This window comes from Hyla sarda, chromosome 3 (genome assembly GCF_029499605.1).
Source record: "Hyla sarda isolate aHylSar1 chromosome 3, aHylSar1.hap1, whole genome shotgun sequence".
Classification (NCBI taxonomy): domain Eukaryota; kingdom Metazoa; phylum Chordata; class Amphibia; order Anura; family Hylidae; genus Hyla; species Hyla sarda.
Window position 1 is genome coordinate 85048837 of NC_079191.1, and position 17481 is coordinate 85066317.

The window sequence follows — 17481 nt, forward strand, 5'->3', positions numbered from 1 at the left end:
TTTTACAAACTTGAGTTCACATTATTTTCTATTCTGACCTGCCTCCCTTTATGTGAAAACTTCTCAAAAGAATGTATATTCTATGGTGGAACTAAAAATTGGTCACAGGAAATCTGATGTGGACAAGGGGTGGTCTTTTTGAGAGATTTCACTGTAAATATTAAAGAGGCTGCAGCAGTCACACAAGTTATACAGCCCCCTATAATAGTTGACCAGCATCAAAACTGGGAGTCAGACCCCTGCTGTTCTAATATTGATTGTCTGTCCTGTGGTTGGAGAACCCCTTTAATCATAAATAGGTATTAAATATATCAGACCTCTTCACAATTACAAGCAGAAGGAGTACCCAGGTCTCATAACATATTTCCAGTTTATTAAAAGTGCTTGCATCTTGTAAAATGAACTGCAGATTATAAGAGCGCATGACTTCTACAGGGACCACGAGGCTGGAGCCCGGGTGGGCAGTAACTGTTATGTCAATGCCAGCACATATATCCAGTCCTCAGGGAATCCATCAGGTAATCTCAGCACTTCTGCTGAAATAAATTGCTGCACTTACATAATACAGAGAGAGTAAAAGAACATCTGAGCTCTGTGGGATTGACCTACAAACTGGTGAGAGGGAACTCTATATCTCTCTGTAACTACACTCTTACATGTGGTTTCCAAGGATATCCCAGTGTGCCAGAACCTGGTTAGAACAGTCATTTTATATTGAATGATTTCTTTTTCAATAAATAACAAAAACCCTAAAGAGAATTTCGACGGCCTCTACAAAATTAAAATCTTTCTGAGATGGCTAGTAGCATAGATTTCCAAGCATAGCTATGCACTGATGACCCATAACATTAAAACTAATGTTTTACTGTATAGAGCAGTGTTTCCCAACCAGTGTACCTTAAAGGGGTACTCCGGTGAAAAACCAGTGGTGCCAGAAAGTTAAACAGATTTGTAAATTAATGCTTGTAGTGAGAAACAGCGTTCGGCACAGCCAACCATGCAGCCTGATATTCGCTCTTGATGGAACAGGTGTGTATGTATGTCGCTGCTTGTGGGGTGCTCAGCCAGGACAGAGTCATGGATCAAACATTTGAGAGAGCATGAAAAAGATTTGTAAATTACTTCTATTAAAAAATCTTAATCCTTCCTGTACTTATTAACTGCTGAATACTACAGCGGAAATTCTTTTCTTTTTGAAAAACAGAGCTCTCTGCTGACATCACGAACACAGTGCTCTCTGTTGACATCTCTGTCTATTTTAGGAACTGTCCTCAACAGCATATGTTTGCTATGGGGATTTCCTTTAACTCTGGACAGTTCCTTAAATGGACAGAGATGTCAGCAGAGAGCACTGTGCTCTTGATGTCAGCCGACAGCTCTGTGTTTCTAACGGAAAATAATTTCCACTGTAGTATTCAGCAGCTATTAAGTATAGAAAGAATTAAGATTTTTTTAATAGAAGTAATTTACAAATCTGTTTAACTTTCTGGCACCACTTGATTTAAAAAAAAAAAGTTTTTCACCGGAGTACCCCTTTAAGCTGTTGCAAAACTACAACTCCCAGCATGCCTGGACAGCCAACGGCTGTCCGAGCATGCTGGGAGTTGTTGTTTTGCAGTAGCTGAAGGCACACTGGTTGGAAAATACTGGTGTAGAGAAAAGCCACGACCTGTTGAGGCATGAATCTCTTATGGCTTTCTGTAATCTAGTACCAAGATATTTCCAACAGATCCTTTATGACTTCATGCCAGCATAAGGATAAGATGTCCCCAGCGGCTTGCCCCCCACGATCTCCGGCATGGCACTTCAGTCATCTGTGCATGGAGCGAACTCCACTCCACTCCTCGGAGGCGGGACCTCTGCGATTATACATCTTATCCCCTATCCTTTGGTTAGGGGATGAGATGTTTTACCGGCAGAGTACCCTTTAAAGAGGACACCCCTGATGTTTATCTTATCATCTACTGATTTGTATTTAGGTATTATTTCTCACTCCATCATGAAGCCAAATGACAAATAATTCTGGATTTCTGTCTTGCCAGAAAGCAATGTATTGTGGGGATTCGAATGACAGTAACATGGCCAAGTTGGCTGATCGAAGTGTGAAGTGTGCATGTTTATTTCGGTAAGGGGAGGATCTGTGGCTTCCAGACACCTCTGATGCCAATCATCCCCTGAAGGAGCGCAGCATCAGGCAGGTTAAAATCTAACATGTCTGATTATTTTGTTCTCTATTGGGAGAGTGTTAGGCAAGCACCAGGAATCCCCATAGATCAATAGGATCTGCCAACAAAATTCTCCTCAGATACATGACTGTCTGCTGAGAGGAAATAATCCGCATATAAAAGAAATGAGAGGAATTTTTTCTTTTGACATGAATGGCATAAAAAATGACACGGAGGACAAAATCAGTATAAGTAAATGAAACAAGTAAATGTACAAGGTCAGTAGATTTTACCTGTGAAATGATTTTTCAAAGGCAGAGATTTCTTTGAAAGTGGCTGCCTCATGAAAACCACTTAATAGAAGCCTGTCATACAAGTCTGGCTTCACTGACCCTTGGCTCTTATGATGAGAGAAAGCCGCGTCTGACTAAATATTTTACCCACAGCAGCTACTGCATGTGAAATGTAGCTTTACTTGGCTATTCAAATGACTGGCCAACCATGTAATTCTTGGAAGGACCAGGGGCTCCAGACCTCTCCTCTATGACTTAGGGCATATGGTCATGGCTTTTACAAGACAACCCTTAAAGGGGTACTTCACTGGCCAGCGTTCCAAAGTAAATGTTCCGAAAGCTGTTTTCGCACTGCGGTGGTTGGCCATGCTCCTCGTGACATCACAGCCTTGCCCCCTCAATGCAAGTCTATGGGAGGGGACTGTCACGCCCCCTCCCATAGACTTGTATTGAGGGGGCATGGCCATGATGTTACGAGGGGCGTGGCCGACCGCCGCAGAGCGAAAACTGCTTTCGGAAAGTTTCCTTCCGAACGCTGGCCAGTGTGGTACCCCTTTAAGGTTATTTATAATACCTGGATGGAGCTGTTGCATGCTTATCATTCAGGCAGTGTAGAATCTCCTCTTTATGTTCACACCTTTCGTCTCCAGCTATTACCCTTCCTCTTGCAGTGCTCTTTAGTCTCATACTGGCACTGATTCCTCTCGCTTTCATTTGGCTTGTGCTTCCTCTGTTTCCATTGACTGGCTGTTTCCATTTGCTCTGTTTCTATTGACTCTGCTGCTCTGCCTTGATCTGCTGCTGATCTCTCTTCTTTGCTGGCCTTTCTTCTTTGAGCTCTTTCTGCTAGGCAGGGTATAGTCACATCAGATTGCCTGGAGTCTGACATGACAGGTCTATAGCAGCAGCACAGTGATCTTTTTCTAATGATCTTTTCTAAAGCTTACATGTTCACCCTAGCCTAGTTAGCGAATAATAAGTTCACATAAAACCTTTCATTGATGGCATAGACAGTAAGTACTGCAAGTGCAACTCTTATTATTCTGCTGGAACCAGTAGAAATGATGCAGTTTCTTTCTGTGCGTTCTTGTAAAATCTCAGCACTCCACCTATAGGTATATACACCACCTAGGCAATCCATATGGAGGCTATAGGGCTTTTGAAAAGAGGGAGGTCTATTCATAGTTGCATAGTTAGATGAAAGTCTGAACTATATTATGGACAAAAAAAGGTGAGTGGTTGGCCCATTGCTGTTATAGAAAGCTGTTGGGGGGGGGGACACAGACACCTGTCCTGAATATTTATGGCCTCACAGGACCCGATCAGCCAACGAACAGTTGTTTGCTCATTTGTTGGCTGATTGCTGGCACTTTTACACAGCCTTATGACTGGGAGCAAGTGTTCCTAGGAATGCCCATTTGCCCCATAATCATGCATTGTTAAAGGGCCTTAGATACCTTTTGGCTGCAGTGGGTCCAAAAATTCATCAGTAGAGGCAGGACAGTGTGTCATACGGGTAAGTAGATTAAGGCGGATCAAATTGATGGCACTGGAGCGGACAGTGTTTATTATTATTACCTCTTCACGTGACCATGTGATGTGACACTGAACTGCCAGGGTATTGCAAGTGTTGTTCCGGTTTCATAGCTCTTTTCATAGGAGGAAAACATTCATCCTTGGATAAAGTGACAAATAATATATTTTCACCTTCATACTAAGGGAGACTTAGAAACATAGAATGTGTCGGCAGATAAGAACCATTTGGCCCATCTAGTCTGCCCAATAATCTGAATCCTATCAATAGTCCCTGGCCCTATCTTATATGAAGGATAACCTTATGCTTATCCCATGCATGTTTTCTTATAGTAGAGATTTATAGCAGATCCCCTGGTCTTTCATCTCTCCATAGGACATTGGAGGAAATATATACAACTACCAAAGATGGCCAAGTACATCACTCAGCTATCTTCTGCAATCCTGTTACCAATGAATGTACTATGCAGCCAAGCATGTGCACTGCTGCATCTTTCACGTGGAGGACAATGGACCCTTTTTTTGTGATCTGTGGTGGTCTCAGCCCACAGATCACATGGTTAGTCTTGGGATCACCCACTTAATTATCTTTAGCACTTGTGGATAAAGGAGCATCAATGTTATACACTTTTTTTTAAATTTTATATTTATTTTTTATTAAAAAGTTTAATGATGATAACAACTAATTGTTAACTAGAAAAATAAAAGAATAGGACCTAAATAATAAGAATTCCTGTTAAATGAACAAAATTACGAGCAAAAGTTGTAAAGTAGTCTGGGTAATGGTTATGAGGACAGGTGCATCATCCAGTTAAAGGAAAATGGGTATGAAGTAGAGCTGTTAAACATGTTGATGAATAATCCCTAGTAGGAAATGACTGTGAAACCAATGAAAGACAGAATTACATCAATCTGATTTATTCAATACGATGTTCCGTTTGTGAAAGGTCAAGTTGTTCATTACATCTCATAAGACATGCATGTAAAGATGTGGAAAGTGATAGGACAGTAGTTTAGGGGGAGGCGTAGAGGAAGAAAAATGGACAAAGAATGAAAGAAGAAAATTAGCATCTATATGGTTAAAGTGGAATGCCTAATGGGACTTTAGTCTACCTCCGGTTTTGATAAAACCCTGTTTAACTTTTGAATCCAGTTCATACATTTGAAAAGTCATGGAGATACAAGGTAGAGTGACCCTACAGCTTGTACCTCTTTGACTTGAGGGCTCCGGATCCCGGCAACAATGCAAGCATCTTTGTTTAGATTTAGTTGTTTTGTAAATACAATTGCCTCATCTTTGCCCACCTAGGTGCTTCAAATACTCATTTTCATGTCAGGCAAGTTCCTTTCATGTGATAGCCTATGTGATTTCTAACATAGTTGTAAATTTACCAAAATAATCAGATAAAAAAGCCCCAAAGTCATGGCCACTAGGTTTTATACTCTTCAAGCTGCTGTCCATCTCCTGTTGTCAGGAGAATTGCGTCTCTAGCAGCAAAGAGACCAAGACGGACTTATAAGGTGGGGGCGGTGGATAGTTGATGCAGGCGATGGATGGATGGATGGTTAGTTGATGGACTGAGAATGCAAGCTGAGCCTGTCTGCTTCCTACAGAGAGTTCACACGGTGCCACAAAATAAATCAAGGCTTCCCAGTCATCACTGACCACCCATAAAGTTCTGGGCAGCTGTACCTTAAGTAAATATTACTATCTGGCCCTGCTCCTTGAAATGGAGAGAATGAGAAATAGTAGGGCATTATTCAATAACGACAGTAGAAACTCTAAAATCATCCTGTCAGTCTCAAAGGTTAATGTAACCAACTTTTTGTTTTTTTCAAGTTCTTTTTAAATAACAGGTACACTTTATGTATCTTTATGTATAATATCAGTGTGCGTTGGTCGCTTGGCAATGGTGCCATGACTTGTACAAACTGTGCAGAAGAAAAACTTGTATTTTGAAAGGTACCAAGATCCTCCAAACCACAAAGTCTCATGCTGTAGGATAACTCTCTTCAGCTACAAATGGACATTACACTTGTCATGGGGCTTTTGTTTTTTTTTTTCTTAATGGGATGAGATATACCCTTGTACTTTGAATTGTAATGTTTGGCTACTCTGGACCATTCAGCAGAATTTTTAACAATAGTGAAACTTTTCTTTTTGTCCCTGCAGGTTACCATGGCTTGTATTGCGAGGAGGAATACAACGAGTGTTTGTCAGCCCCATGTCAGAATGGAGCTTCTTGTAAAGACCTGGTTAATGACTACCAGTGTCTTTGCCCATCAGAATATGAAGGTATAGTGTGGGATCATGGGCAAGTAATTCTTACAATAATTGTGTAGTACTGTGATTGCTTCAAATAACATTACAAAAAAAAGTTATCTCCTTTTGGAAATTCCATGTCAAAATAAGACTCTTCCACTGTGAATTAGGAAACAGAATATCAACACACAATATCATTCTTACATAGTTTATAGGGTTGAAAAAAGGACAAGTGTCCATCAAGTTCAACTCTTAAAACCCTACTGTGTTGATCCAGAGGAAGGCAAAAAAAAATAAACATAAGGGTGATGCCAATTGCCCCATAACAGAGGAAAAATTCCTTCTTGACTTCAAATATGGCGACCAGAATCAAAATCCCTGGATCAGCATTATGTGTCCATAAATCTAGTATCCATAACCTGTAATATTATAATTTTCCAGAAACACATCCAGGCTCCTCTTTATTGAGTTATTGAGTCAGACAACACACCATCATGTGGCAGAGCGTTCCATAGTCTCACTACTCTTACAGTAAAGAATCCCAGTCTGTGATAACGGTAAAACCTTCTTTCCTGTAGATGTAGAGGATGCCCCCTTGTCATGGTTACTGGCCTAGGTATAAAGAGATCACTAGAAAGATCTCTATACAGTCCATTCATATATTTGTACATTGTAATCAGATCGCCCCTAAGACTTCTTTTTCCCAAACTAAATATCCCCAAGCTTGATAACCTGTCTTGGTCCTGTAATCCTCCCATACCATTAATTATCTGTGTCGCCCTCCTAGGCACCCTCTTAAATTAGCAATGTCCTTCTTAAATACAGGTGCCTAAAATTGGACACCATGCTACCTATGTGGTCTCTATGCCTCTCTTAATACATCCCATGACTTTATTAGCCTTTGCAGCAGCTGCCTGGCACTGATCACTAAAGCTGAGCCCAAGTCCTTTTCAGTAGAAGTTTTACCTTATGTCTTATTACCTAGCACATAATTGTACATTTTGTTTTTACAGCAAAAGTGCATAACCTTACATTTATCCACATTAAATCAATTTTGCCATGTCTGTGGCCCACGCCTCCAGCTTCCTCAGATCCCTCTGTAATATTATATTATGCTTCTTTGTGGTGATTTTGATCTCGCCTATTAGTCTTAGTAACACTACAGGCAAAAAAAATGTTATACAATGAAACTGTATTCTGACGACCTTTCTCCATTTTTAGCACCTCTTGGTTTATTTTTTTGTGTGTTTTCTTAGTGAGTTAGTGTTGTACATTCTGTACTGGTACATGACATGCATTGCATAACCTTTCTTCTGAGTATTATACATAAGAGACCTACAATTTCACTCATTTTTATGAGAAACTACTGTAAGACACTGTCTTTATTTGGTCTTTGTCCAATATAAAATCCTATTGCACACCATGACTTGGTTTATGCAGTATGTTCCAGTATGAATAAACTCTGCTTTATAGTATTTCATTTTTATAGTCTTCATTGCTGGACGACTCACCAGAGAACCCGGTATGTTTAAAAGTCATTTGCGTATTTTCAGCTTAAGAGGATGGGAAGCGGCCATATATGAGGGAAAACAGGAATTCTAGGAATCTGTCTTGTTGAGGACAACTGTACATATTCATGTAAAAGAGACACTTCCTGCTTCCTGCTCTGTAGTTTTTGGCTCTGCCTGAATTTTCCTTTCGGAGGGTCCCAGCCATGCTAGAAATGGTTGTCCTCATAGCACTGGTATGTTATTACAGGGCTGTTAACTCCTAACGGAGACCCACTAATCCACAACCTGGCTTCTATAAAATGTCACAAATAATTATTTAGCATCTTTTAAGGGACAACATTGTTAGTTCGGGTAATGTCATTATGGGATGGGGCCTCTGATAGTTGTATGAAATGAGTCTTAAAGGGAATGTGTCATCAGAAAATGACCTATTGCTTTAAGGAGCATTCTGGCCAAATACTTCTTATCCCCTATTCTTTGGATAGGAGATAAGATGTATTTGGCCGGAATACCCCTTTAATCCAAGTTTTAACGTCCTGCGCCGGCTCCCGCGATATGAAGCGGGATCGCGCTGCGATCCCGCATCATATCGCGTCGGTCCCGGCGCTCATCAACAGCCGGGACCCGCGGCTAATATCACACATCGCCGATCGCGGCGATGTGCAGTATTAACCCTTTAGAAGCGGCGGTCAAAGCTGACCGCCGCTTCTAAAGTGAAAGTGACCCGGCTGCTCAGTCGGGCTGTTCGGGACCGAACAGCTTACAGGACACCGGGAGGGCCCTTACCTGCCTCCTCGGTGTCCGATCGGCGAATGACTGCTCCGTGCCTGAGATCCAGGCAGGAGCAGTCAAGCGCCGATAACACTGATCACAGGCGTGTTAATATACGCCTGTGATCAGGATGAGAGATCAGTGTGTTCAGTGTTATAGGTCCCTATGGGACCTATAACACTGCAAAAAAAAGTAAAAAAAATTAATAAAGGTCATTTAACCCCTTCCCTAATAAAAGTTTGAATCACCCCCTTTTCCCATAAAAAAAATAAAACAGTGTAAAAAAAAATAAACATATGTGGTATCGCCGCGTGCGTAAATGTCCGAACTATAAAAATATATAATTAATTAAACCGCACGGTCAATGGCGTACACGCAAAAAAATTCCAAAGTAAAAAAAAGAGCATTTTTGGTCACTTTTTATACCATTAAAAAATTTATAAAAAGTGATCTAAAAGTCCGATCAAAACAAAAATCATACCAATAAAAATTTCAGATCACTGCGCAAAAAATGAGTCCTCATACCGGCCCGTATGTGGAAAAATAAAAAAGTTATAGGGGTCAGAAGATGACATTTTTAAACGTATAAATTTTCCTGCATGTAGTTATGATTTTTTCCAGAAGTGCGACAAAATCAAACCTATATAAGTAGGGTATCACTTTAACCGTATGGACCTACAGAATAATGATAAGGTGTCATTTTTACCAAAATATGCACTGCGTAGAAACAGAAGCCCCCAAAAGTTACAAAATTACGTTTTTTCTTCGATTTTGTCGCACAATGATTTTTTTTTCCGTTTCACCGTGCATTTTTGGGTAAAATGACTAATGTCACTGCAGAGCAGAATTGGCGACGCAAAAAATAAGCCATAATATGGATTTTTAGGTGGAAAATTGAAAGGGTTATGACTTTTAAAAGGTAAGGAGGAAAAAACGAAAGTGCAAAAACGGAAAAACCCTGAGTCCTTAAGGGGTTAAGATTCTTTAAAAGGGTGAGCATTGACTTCTATGGAGTCTACCTCTAACAGCATTAGAGAGCAAGTGATCTTCCTTTTGGAGAAGGACTGCTTTGCATATTTATTTCCCAGTGGGGCATCCAATAGCTTATTTCACTTCACACACCCTTTGGTGATCTACTCAAGGAGAAACTTTCCCCTTTGGTCCCTCTGGGTGATGGAATTGCTGGGCACCTGAGGGCACAGTCAGTAGAAATCTTCTCAGGAGCTTGTCAGTTCTGTCTATTTCTGAGAAAGCTGAATGACATATAAAGGATGGATGACATTATATGTGCTGTCACTCAGCTTTCCTAAGTGCCCTATGGCAGAATTGCAATTCAGGATGCTATAAAAGCTGGATGTCAGTCTGTGTTTGCTTGTCGCCCAGCTCTTGGTCTTTCTGTATTGCAGTAAGCATACGGTTGTGCAACAAACAATGGTAATGAATTTGGCATAATATCGTAAACAGCAGATGTGGAAATAAAATATTGTTTCAGGAACACAAATTTGTGATTAGGTTGGAAGGTAGAGTCACCCATCAGATGACGCCTGAGATGTGGAACAGCCCCCAGGAGGAATCGTCATACTTGGGTTGTCTTTTTGATAGATGAACAAACGGACTGCTGGCTTGCTTGTTCTTCTCTGTTGCTCAGCTTTTTTACTCATTAAAAGTATTTTAAATGCATTAGTTCCCTGCTAGAGGGCAGTCTCTCACATGCAGATCGATCCCATTTATTGGGTGACAGCCATTAAGTGACTGCCTTCTTCACTTTATTAGATGACTGCCTTGTTAACACTGGATGAAGGCGATTTCAGTGTTCAATGAAAACTGGCTAAGAATTAGAAATAACATAAAATTGTAACCTGGCCGGAGTAGAACCTGATACAGAGAAAAACTATACTGGATAGATATGAACTGTTTTCAGTGTTTTGGACCCACTTTTGGTTCTGGCTGAAAATGCATTTTCATAGTGACAGGTTCTCTCTAAAGCAGTGGTTCTTAACCTTGTTGGAGGTACTGAACCCCACCAGTTTCATATGCGCATTCACCGAACCCTTCTTAATTGGAAAAATAAAATAGGATTTTTTCAAATTCAAAACATAGGAGGTATATATTTAAGTACAGTATACATTTATACATAGGTGCACAAAATGAACAAAATCATTAAAGAACAAAACCATTAAGACACATTAGGCGCAGGCAGTGTTCCCCCACACATTAGGCACAGGCAGTGTTCCCCCACACATTAGGCGCAGGCAGTGTTCCCCCCCACACATTAGGCGCAGGCAGTGTTCCCCCCCACACATTAGGCGCAGGCAGTGTTCCCCCCCCACACATTAGGCGCAGGCAGTGTTCCCCCCCACACATTAGGTGCAGGCAGTGTTCCCCCACACATTAGGCGCAGGCAGTGTTCCCCCACACATTAGGCGCAGGCAGTGTTCCCCCACACATTAGGCGCAGGCAGTGTTCCCCCACACATTAGGCGCAGGCAGTGTTCCCCCACACATTAGGCGCAGGCAGTGTTCCCCCACACATTAGGCGCAGGCAGTGTTCCCCCACACATTTGGCGCAGGCAGTGTTCCCCCACACATTTGGCGCAGGCAGTGTTCCCCCACACATTAGGCGCAGCCAGTGTTCCCCCACACATTAGGCGCAGCCAGTGTTCCCCCACACATTAGGCGCAGCCAGTGTTCCCCCACACATTAGGCGCAGCCAGTGTTCCCCCACACATTAGGCGCAGCCAGTGTTCCCCCACACATTAGGCGCAGCCAGTGTTCCCCCACACATTAGGCGCAGCCAGTGTTCCCCCACACATTAGGCGCAGCCAGTGTTCCCCCACACATTAGGCGCAGGCAGTGTTCCCCCACACATTAGGCGCAGGCAGTGTTCCCCCACACATTAGGCGCAGGCAGTGTTCCCCCACATTAGGCAGGCAGTGTTCCCCTACAGACATACAGCCTCCAGCCATATACTGTGTATGGCTGGAGGCTGTATGCCTGTGTACTGCCCACTTCAGTGCTCCGACCACCGCTCCGGCTATAGCAGTAGGTCCCGGGACCAGTGGTCGGAGCACCGAAGATGACTGGCCAGCGCGTGTCTTCCTCCTTCTCGATCCTCCGGTCCTCGGCGCCTTTGTTTCTATGGGCGAACACACGGGACATCACTGACGTGCGCTATCTCCCGGCGGCCCCTGCATTTTTAAACTTAAAGGGGTATTCCAGGAAAAAATCAACTGGTTCCAGAAAGTTAAACAGATTTGTAAATTACTTCTATTAAAAAATCTTAATCCTTTCAGTACTTATGAGCTTCTGAAGTTAAGGTTGTTCTTTTCTGTCTAAGTAATCTCTGATGACACGTGTCTCGGGAAACGCCCAGTTTAGAAGCAAATTCCCATAGCAAACCTCTTCTAAACTGGGCGGTTCCCCAGACACGTGTCATCAGAGATTACTTAGACAGAAAAGAACAACCTAAACTTCAGAAGCTCATAAGTACTGAAAGGATTAAGATTTTTTAATAGAAGTAATTTACAAATCTGTTTAACTTTCTGGAGCCAGTTGATCTATAAAAAAAATTTTTTTCCTGGATAACCCCTTTAACGCGGGGCCGCAGGGAGTTAATAGTTTAATAGTGATGGGGGGAATTGCCCCGTCGCTACAGGACGGGCAAACACTGGCTCTGCTCGGGGCCCCAAGCAATTGCTTGGTTTGCTTGTCCTGTTGTGACGGGCCTGGAGTCGGGTGTGTTTCTTGACCTCCGCCGAACCCGCAAGACTGACTCACCGAACCCCTGGGGTTCGATCGAACCCAGGTTAAGAACCGGTGCTCTAAAGGATATGCTCTTCTCATGTATTTCTTATGTATTAATCATGAACCCCACTAGAAGCTAGAAGAAGTGTATTGCACTGATCTGGTTTTACAGAGCTGTTGTTTTTAATCTGAGAACTGCTTGTATGGGATTGCAGGATGGCTACTGATCAGACACTATTATTGTAAGAAGTGAGCATGTGACCCTTTATTTATTGCTAAGGAATAGCTATGGCTCTTAAAGGGGTATTCCACTGACTGAACATTTAGTTCCGAATGCTGTGTGCGTGCTGCGGGGGTTGGCCACGCCCTCGCGGTGTCACTCCACGTCCCCTCAATGAAAGTCTATGGGAGGGGGTGTGGCGGATGCCACGCCCCCTCCCATAGACTTGCATTGAGGGGATGTGTCATGATGTCACGATGGGTATGGCTGACCCCTGTAGAGCGCGCAAACATAGTTCGAACTAAAGCTTCCTAATGCTGGCCAGTGGAGTACCCCTTTAAAAACTGTATTATGGGTGATATTTTAAGGCCTCATGTCAAAACTTAAAGATCTTTCCCCTCGGAATGGATAGGAGGACAGGGAAGAAAAAAAATAACCACAATAAACAACTAGATCACTCTATTGTGTAAAAAACGTCCACCTATGATTCCTCCTATCAACACCCTTCCCACAACAGTCCATTTGATGCCATGTTCCAGGCTGGGTAATTGTAAGACAGATGTTATGGAAGCACGTCATACTGCAGACAGATAATTCCCTACAAATGAGAGGAAAACACCAAGCAAAGGAGGTGGAGTATAGGTAAATAAAGTTTGCTAAACTAACATGTATTTTATTATCATTATTCACATTAAAATATGACAGGACAAAAACAACAATCTGACACAAAATGGTCCCCCTAATCTTAATACTACTTAACACCAAGGGATCTAATGTTTTAAGGTTATAAGAAAATAAAGTTTCACTTTATGTTCTTTATGCATTTTGAGTAAATATGACAAGAGGTTGGATTTTCAACCTTTTTTTTTTTTTTAAATGACCTTCAGTCTCACCACCACTACAAAATATAGCAATTTATTTGCGCCCTGGTGGCAGTTGTTATTGTCTGGATCTAAATCAGAATCTACTGAGAATTGCTAAAACTTAGAGGTGTTATCCACAATAAGGTGACTTTAGTACTTATCTTCCAGGCACAGCTGCTTTCTTTTTGTGAAATGGCTATTTCCTGTTATAGTTCCCTCCTTCCAACTACAAGTCCCAAGATTCCTTGTTTGTAAGTGTAAGGTCACTTTTCTTCCTCCCACACATCAGCCACCCCACCCACTGCAGCACACCTGAGCTATAATTCCCTGCAAAGCTATGGAAAGTGATTTTCACCACCCACCACTCCCCATTCCCTTCCACCCAGCGGTTGCTCCACCCATTGACGCACAAGTCAAAATTCATTTTGTATGCTGCTAAAAGTAAACATTTGGGCAAAGATCGCATAAGAATTGCAAGACCAGCATCACCCACAGGTAAAGACATTATATTATGAACTACAATAATTTCACAGCCCCTGTAGCACAGTCAAAAAAAAATCCTGGAATACCCCTTTAACATTTAATAGGATATCCAAATTAAACCAATGACAAAGAAAAGTCCCACGGCCACCACTCTCCATGTAGTTTGATGTAGAGTGGTGACAATTTGTATCTTGTTGGGGACATTGATGCTCCAGTGGGGTGATACCATATAATGTATGCAGTGTCTATAGTAAAGTAATTTCCTCTTCTCTATTTGATTGGTGATTGTACCAATTCCTATGGTCCACAATACCCCTGAATCCTGCATTCTCTTCTTGTTCACATGGACTTCATCTAACTTCTGGTTATTCAGTACAACTATGTTCACCATATGAGCACCTTACTTTTAGCGCGCAATAAATATGTATTTTTGCACTAGCACTTTATATCCTTTACTGGCACAATATTTAGGATTCCGCCAGACAGAATTCCACCATGAACAAATTAATTCTTTTGGCTGGGGAATCTGGAATTCCAGAGGTGGAACATCCACTGCGGAAAATTTACAGTTTGGACGGTACTGCAGAATCCCATTGAAAATAATGGGTGGCTTCTAGATCGGAATTTCCTTGCAGAATTCCATTCGGAGATTCTGTAGTGTGAATGAGCCCTTACATGGCTTACAGATGAGGGTCCTTCACAAAATAAAATGTACCTCTATTCTTTAAGGATTCTCTAATAGGCATATGAAACTAGAATTTTAAAACCAATTTACCCTTTAAATTTGGATATTCATATACTTATAAAATAACTTTTTGCTTAGCAATCATGCTCAATATTTAATAAAATCAAAAACCAACATATATCAAAAATTCATGATAAGCACCCCTCCACCAATGGCTGACCGAACCCCAAAGGTGTGTTAGGCATCGACTCCATAACTCGGAATCATGGGAATGTTAAAGGAAATCTGTCATCAGAATCACCCACACTAAACCTGTTACACAGGCTTGTAGTGCGGTTGATCCGGATTAAAACGCTCCTTACCTGGTTAAAAATGGTTCAGCGCTTCTTCAGATATCTATATTTTTAGTTTTCTGTTATTCCGTGGCTTGGGTCTCAGTGGGAGGTGTTATCATCTCGGACTCGGCTACACGTCATTCTAGCTGGGCGGAGCTGCCGCCCGGCTCATGAATATTCATGAATTTATCCTCGTAGTCTAACTCCTTTTTCGTGGTCTGGTGGGGAGGGCCGCGCATGCACCGCGTTCCGTACACCCGGAAGCGGCGTTCTCCCCCCGGCTTCACTCGAGCTGCGGCCCAATACAAGTAAGGAGACGGGCTGCATGAGTGAAAAGCCGGGGGGAGAACGCCGCTTCCAGGTGTACGGAACGCGGCGCATGCGCGGCCCTCCCCACCAGACCTAGAAAAAGGAGTTAGACTACGATGATAAGTTCATGAATATTCATGAGCCGGGCGGCAGCTCCGCCCAGCTAGAATGACGTGTAGCCGAGTCCCAGATGATAACACCTCCCACTGAGTCCCAATCCAGGAAATAACAGAAAACTAAAGATATAGATATCTGAAGAACCGCTGAACCATTTTTAACCAGGTAAGAAGCGTTTTAATCAGGATCACCCACACTACAAGCCTGTGGAACAGGTTTAGTGCGGGTGATTCTGATGACAGATTTCCTTTAAAGCCATGTGGTAGTAATGTATATGTGCACCAAATCTTTGAAATGGTTGCATGGCATGTGATAAATATGGTGCAAATACACATTTTAAATAAATGACACTTCAGTAAACCACTTTTTATGGTTCCTACTCTGCAACTTTTTAACCCGTGTGCCAAAATGTGCGACTTTTCACAAATGCCAACCACAGCCAGTTTTGTAAGTCAGGTCAGGGCTGGTTTAGATCTGCAACAATAAATCACACACACAAATCAACACAACAAAACGGGTAAAACCAATAATAAATTGCCCACTTTGTGTCCAGTGTAGAGAAGGTATATCAGTTTTTTATCTCCCATGCCACTATTTATGGGTTTTAGATTCAATATCTCTGAGCATCAAGTAAACACATAAAAAAACAACAACAACAAGAAAAACAGTGGTCTGAGAACCTGTACGTTTATTTAGCAGTGACATATTTTCCTGAGGTGGTTTCTGCTGCCAGACGTTTGAACAGGGACGAGAGCTTTGATATATCTGTTTGATGTTTATTTGTAGTCGTTTCATTATGTAGATTAATGCAAAGATATAAAAGAGACAAAGAAACAGGCTGGGAGCCAGGAGACATATCTAGGCTGCACAAGAAAAAGCATTAACATAAGAAGGATAGAGGAGCGTATGCTGGCATGCTTCATTTTTCTGAATTTATTTTCCTTAGAAACTTAAGTCTCAGTTTACAAACTATTCGGCCAATTATTTTAAGTATGTCAACACCAATGAATCGGTAATGTGGTTTCGCTACAGACATTGCTCCTATTTATTTTTCTATCGCAGATCTGTAATGCAGCTCTACTTGTGGAGAATAGGTCATGTCATCGCCATGCAGGGAAATCTTTACTTGCAGAGCTCTGAAATGTTAAGCTAGGTTAAAGCACAAAAGTGCTGCTTTATTAAAAGAGATGTTTACATCATTCTATAGAAATACGCCATCTTAGCCCACAAAAATTCACACATCTGCATTAAATGTTTGGCAGATTTGCATGCAATTTGCTTCAGTTATCTTTTATATTTGCTCGATTCTTTTATCTCCATTCATGTATAATGCAAAATTCTATTTCTATTCTATGTTTCTAAGCAGTGCAGAACTTGGCAAGAAAGGTTCTACACACCATCTGTGACAGATCAGGTCATGAAATGGAAATCTGCTACATAGTCTGTCTTTACCCACAAAAACTACAGTCTTGCTCCACAGAAAGCTTTTTATATTGATCGGAACCAAGCATTGGCAACGCATTATATATGGTAAAATATTTATCCTCACCATCCACGAGGGATGTTTTTGCCCCCAAGATGGTGAGGATATGAAGTTATAAGGATAAGTAGTCCTTTTTGCTTACTTGGCCCCATCACTCCAGCCGTAGTGACACCCCTTCGATGGGATTAAGCATAGCAGTAAGTAAGCATAGGTCCCCACCTAGAGGACTACTTACAAGGCACCATCCCTGGGAGCAAAAACGTTCCCCGGGGATGGTGAGGATAAAGATTTTACCATGTAAAACGCGTTGCCAAGCATTATATTTGGTAAAATCCATTACTTGGTTCCCAACTGTATGCCAGTGCTTCAAATTTTATATGAAATCTTTGGGGGAGATTTATCAAAACCTGTCCAGAGGAAAAGTTGCTGAGTTGCCCAGAGCAGCCATTCAGATTACTTTAATTTTGCAGAGGTCTTGTTAAAAAGGATCTGATTGGTTGCTATAGGCAACTCAGCAACTTTTCCTCTGGAAAGGTTTTGATAAATCTCTCCCTTTGTCTTTCTACATTGGTGTGACGCAAGCACATGTCTCTTAAACTCTGCTGACATGTTCTGTTTTAAAGGGGTACTTCACCCCTAGACATCTTATCCCCTATCCAAAGCATAGGGGATAAGATGTCTGATCGCGGGTCCCGCTGCTGGGGACC

The 17481-nt window shown here is 41.9% G+C and overlaps 1 protein-coding gene across 1 annotated transcript in view; it reads left to right on the forward strand.

Annotated features, from left to right (window-relative positions):
• DNER (delta/notch like EGF repeat containing) overlaps positions 1–17481 on the forward strand; it is a 272367-nt gene that overhangs the window by 230217 nt on the left and 24669 nt on the right. Inside the window, exon 9 of the mRNA XM_056564499.1 lies at positions 6165–6287. Within this exon, the coding sequence (XP_056420474.1) occupies positions 6165–6287 (123 nt within the window). The remainder of the gene's footprint in view (positions 1–6164; positions 6288–17481) is intronic.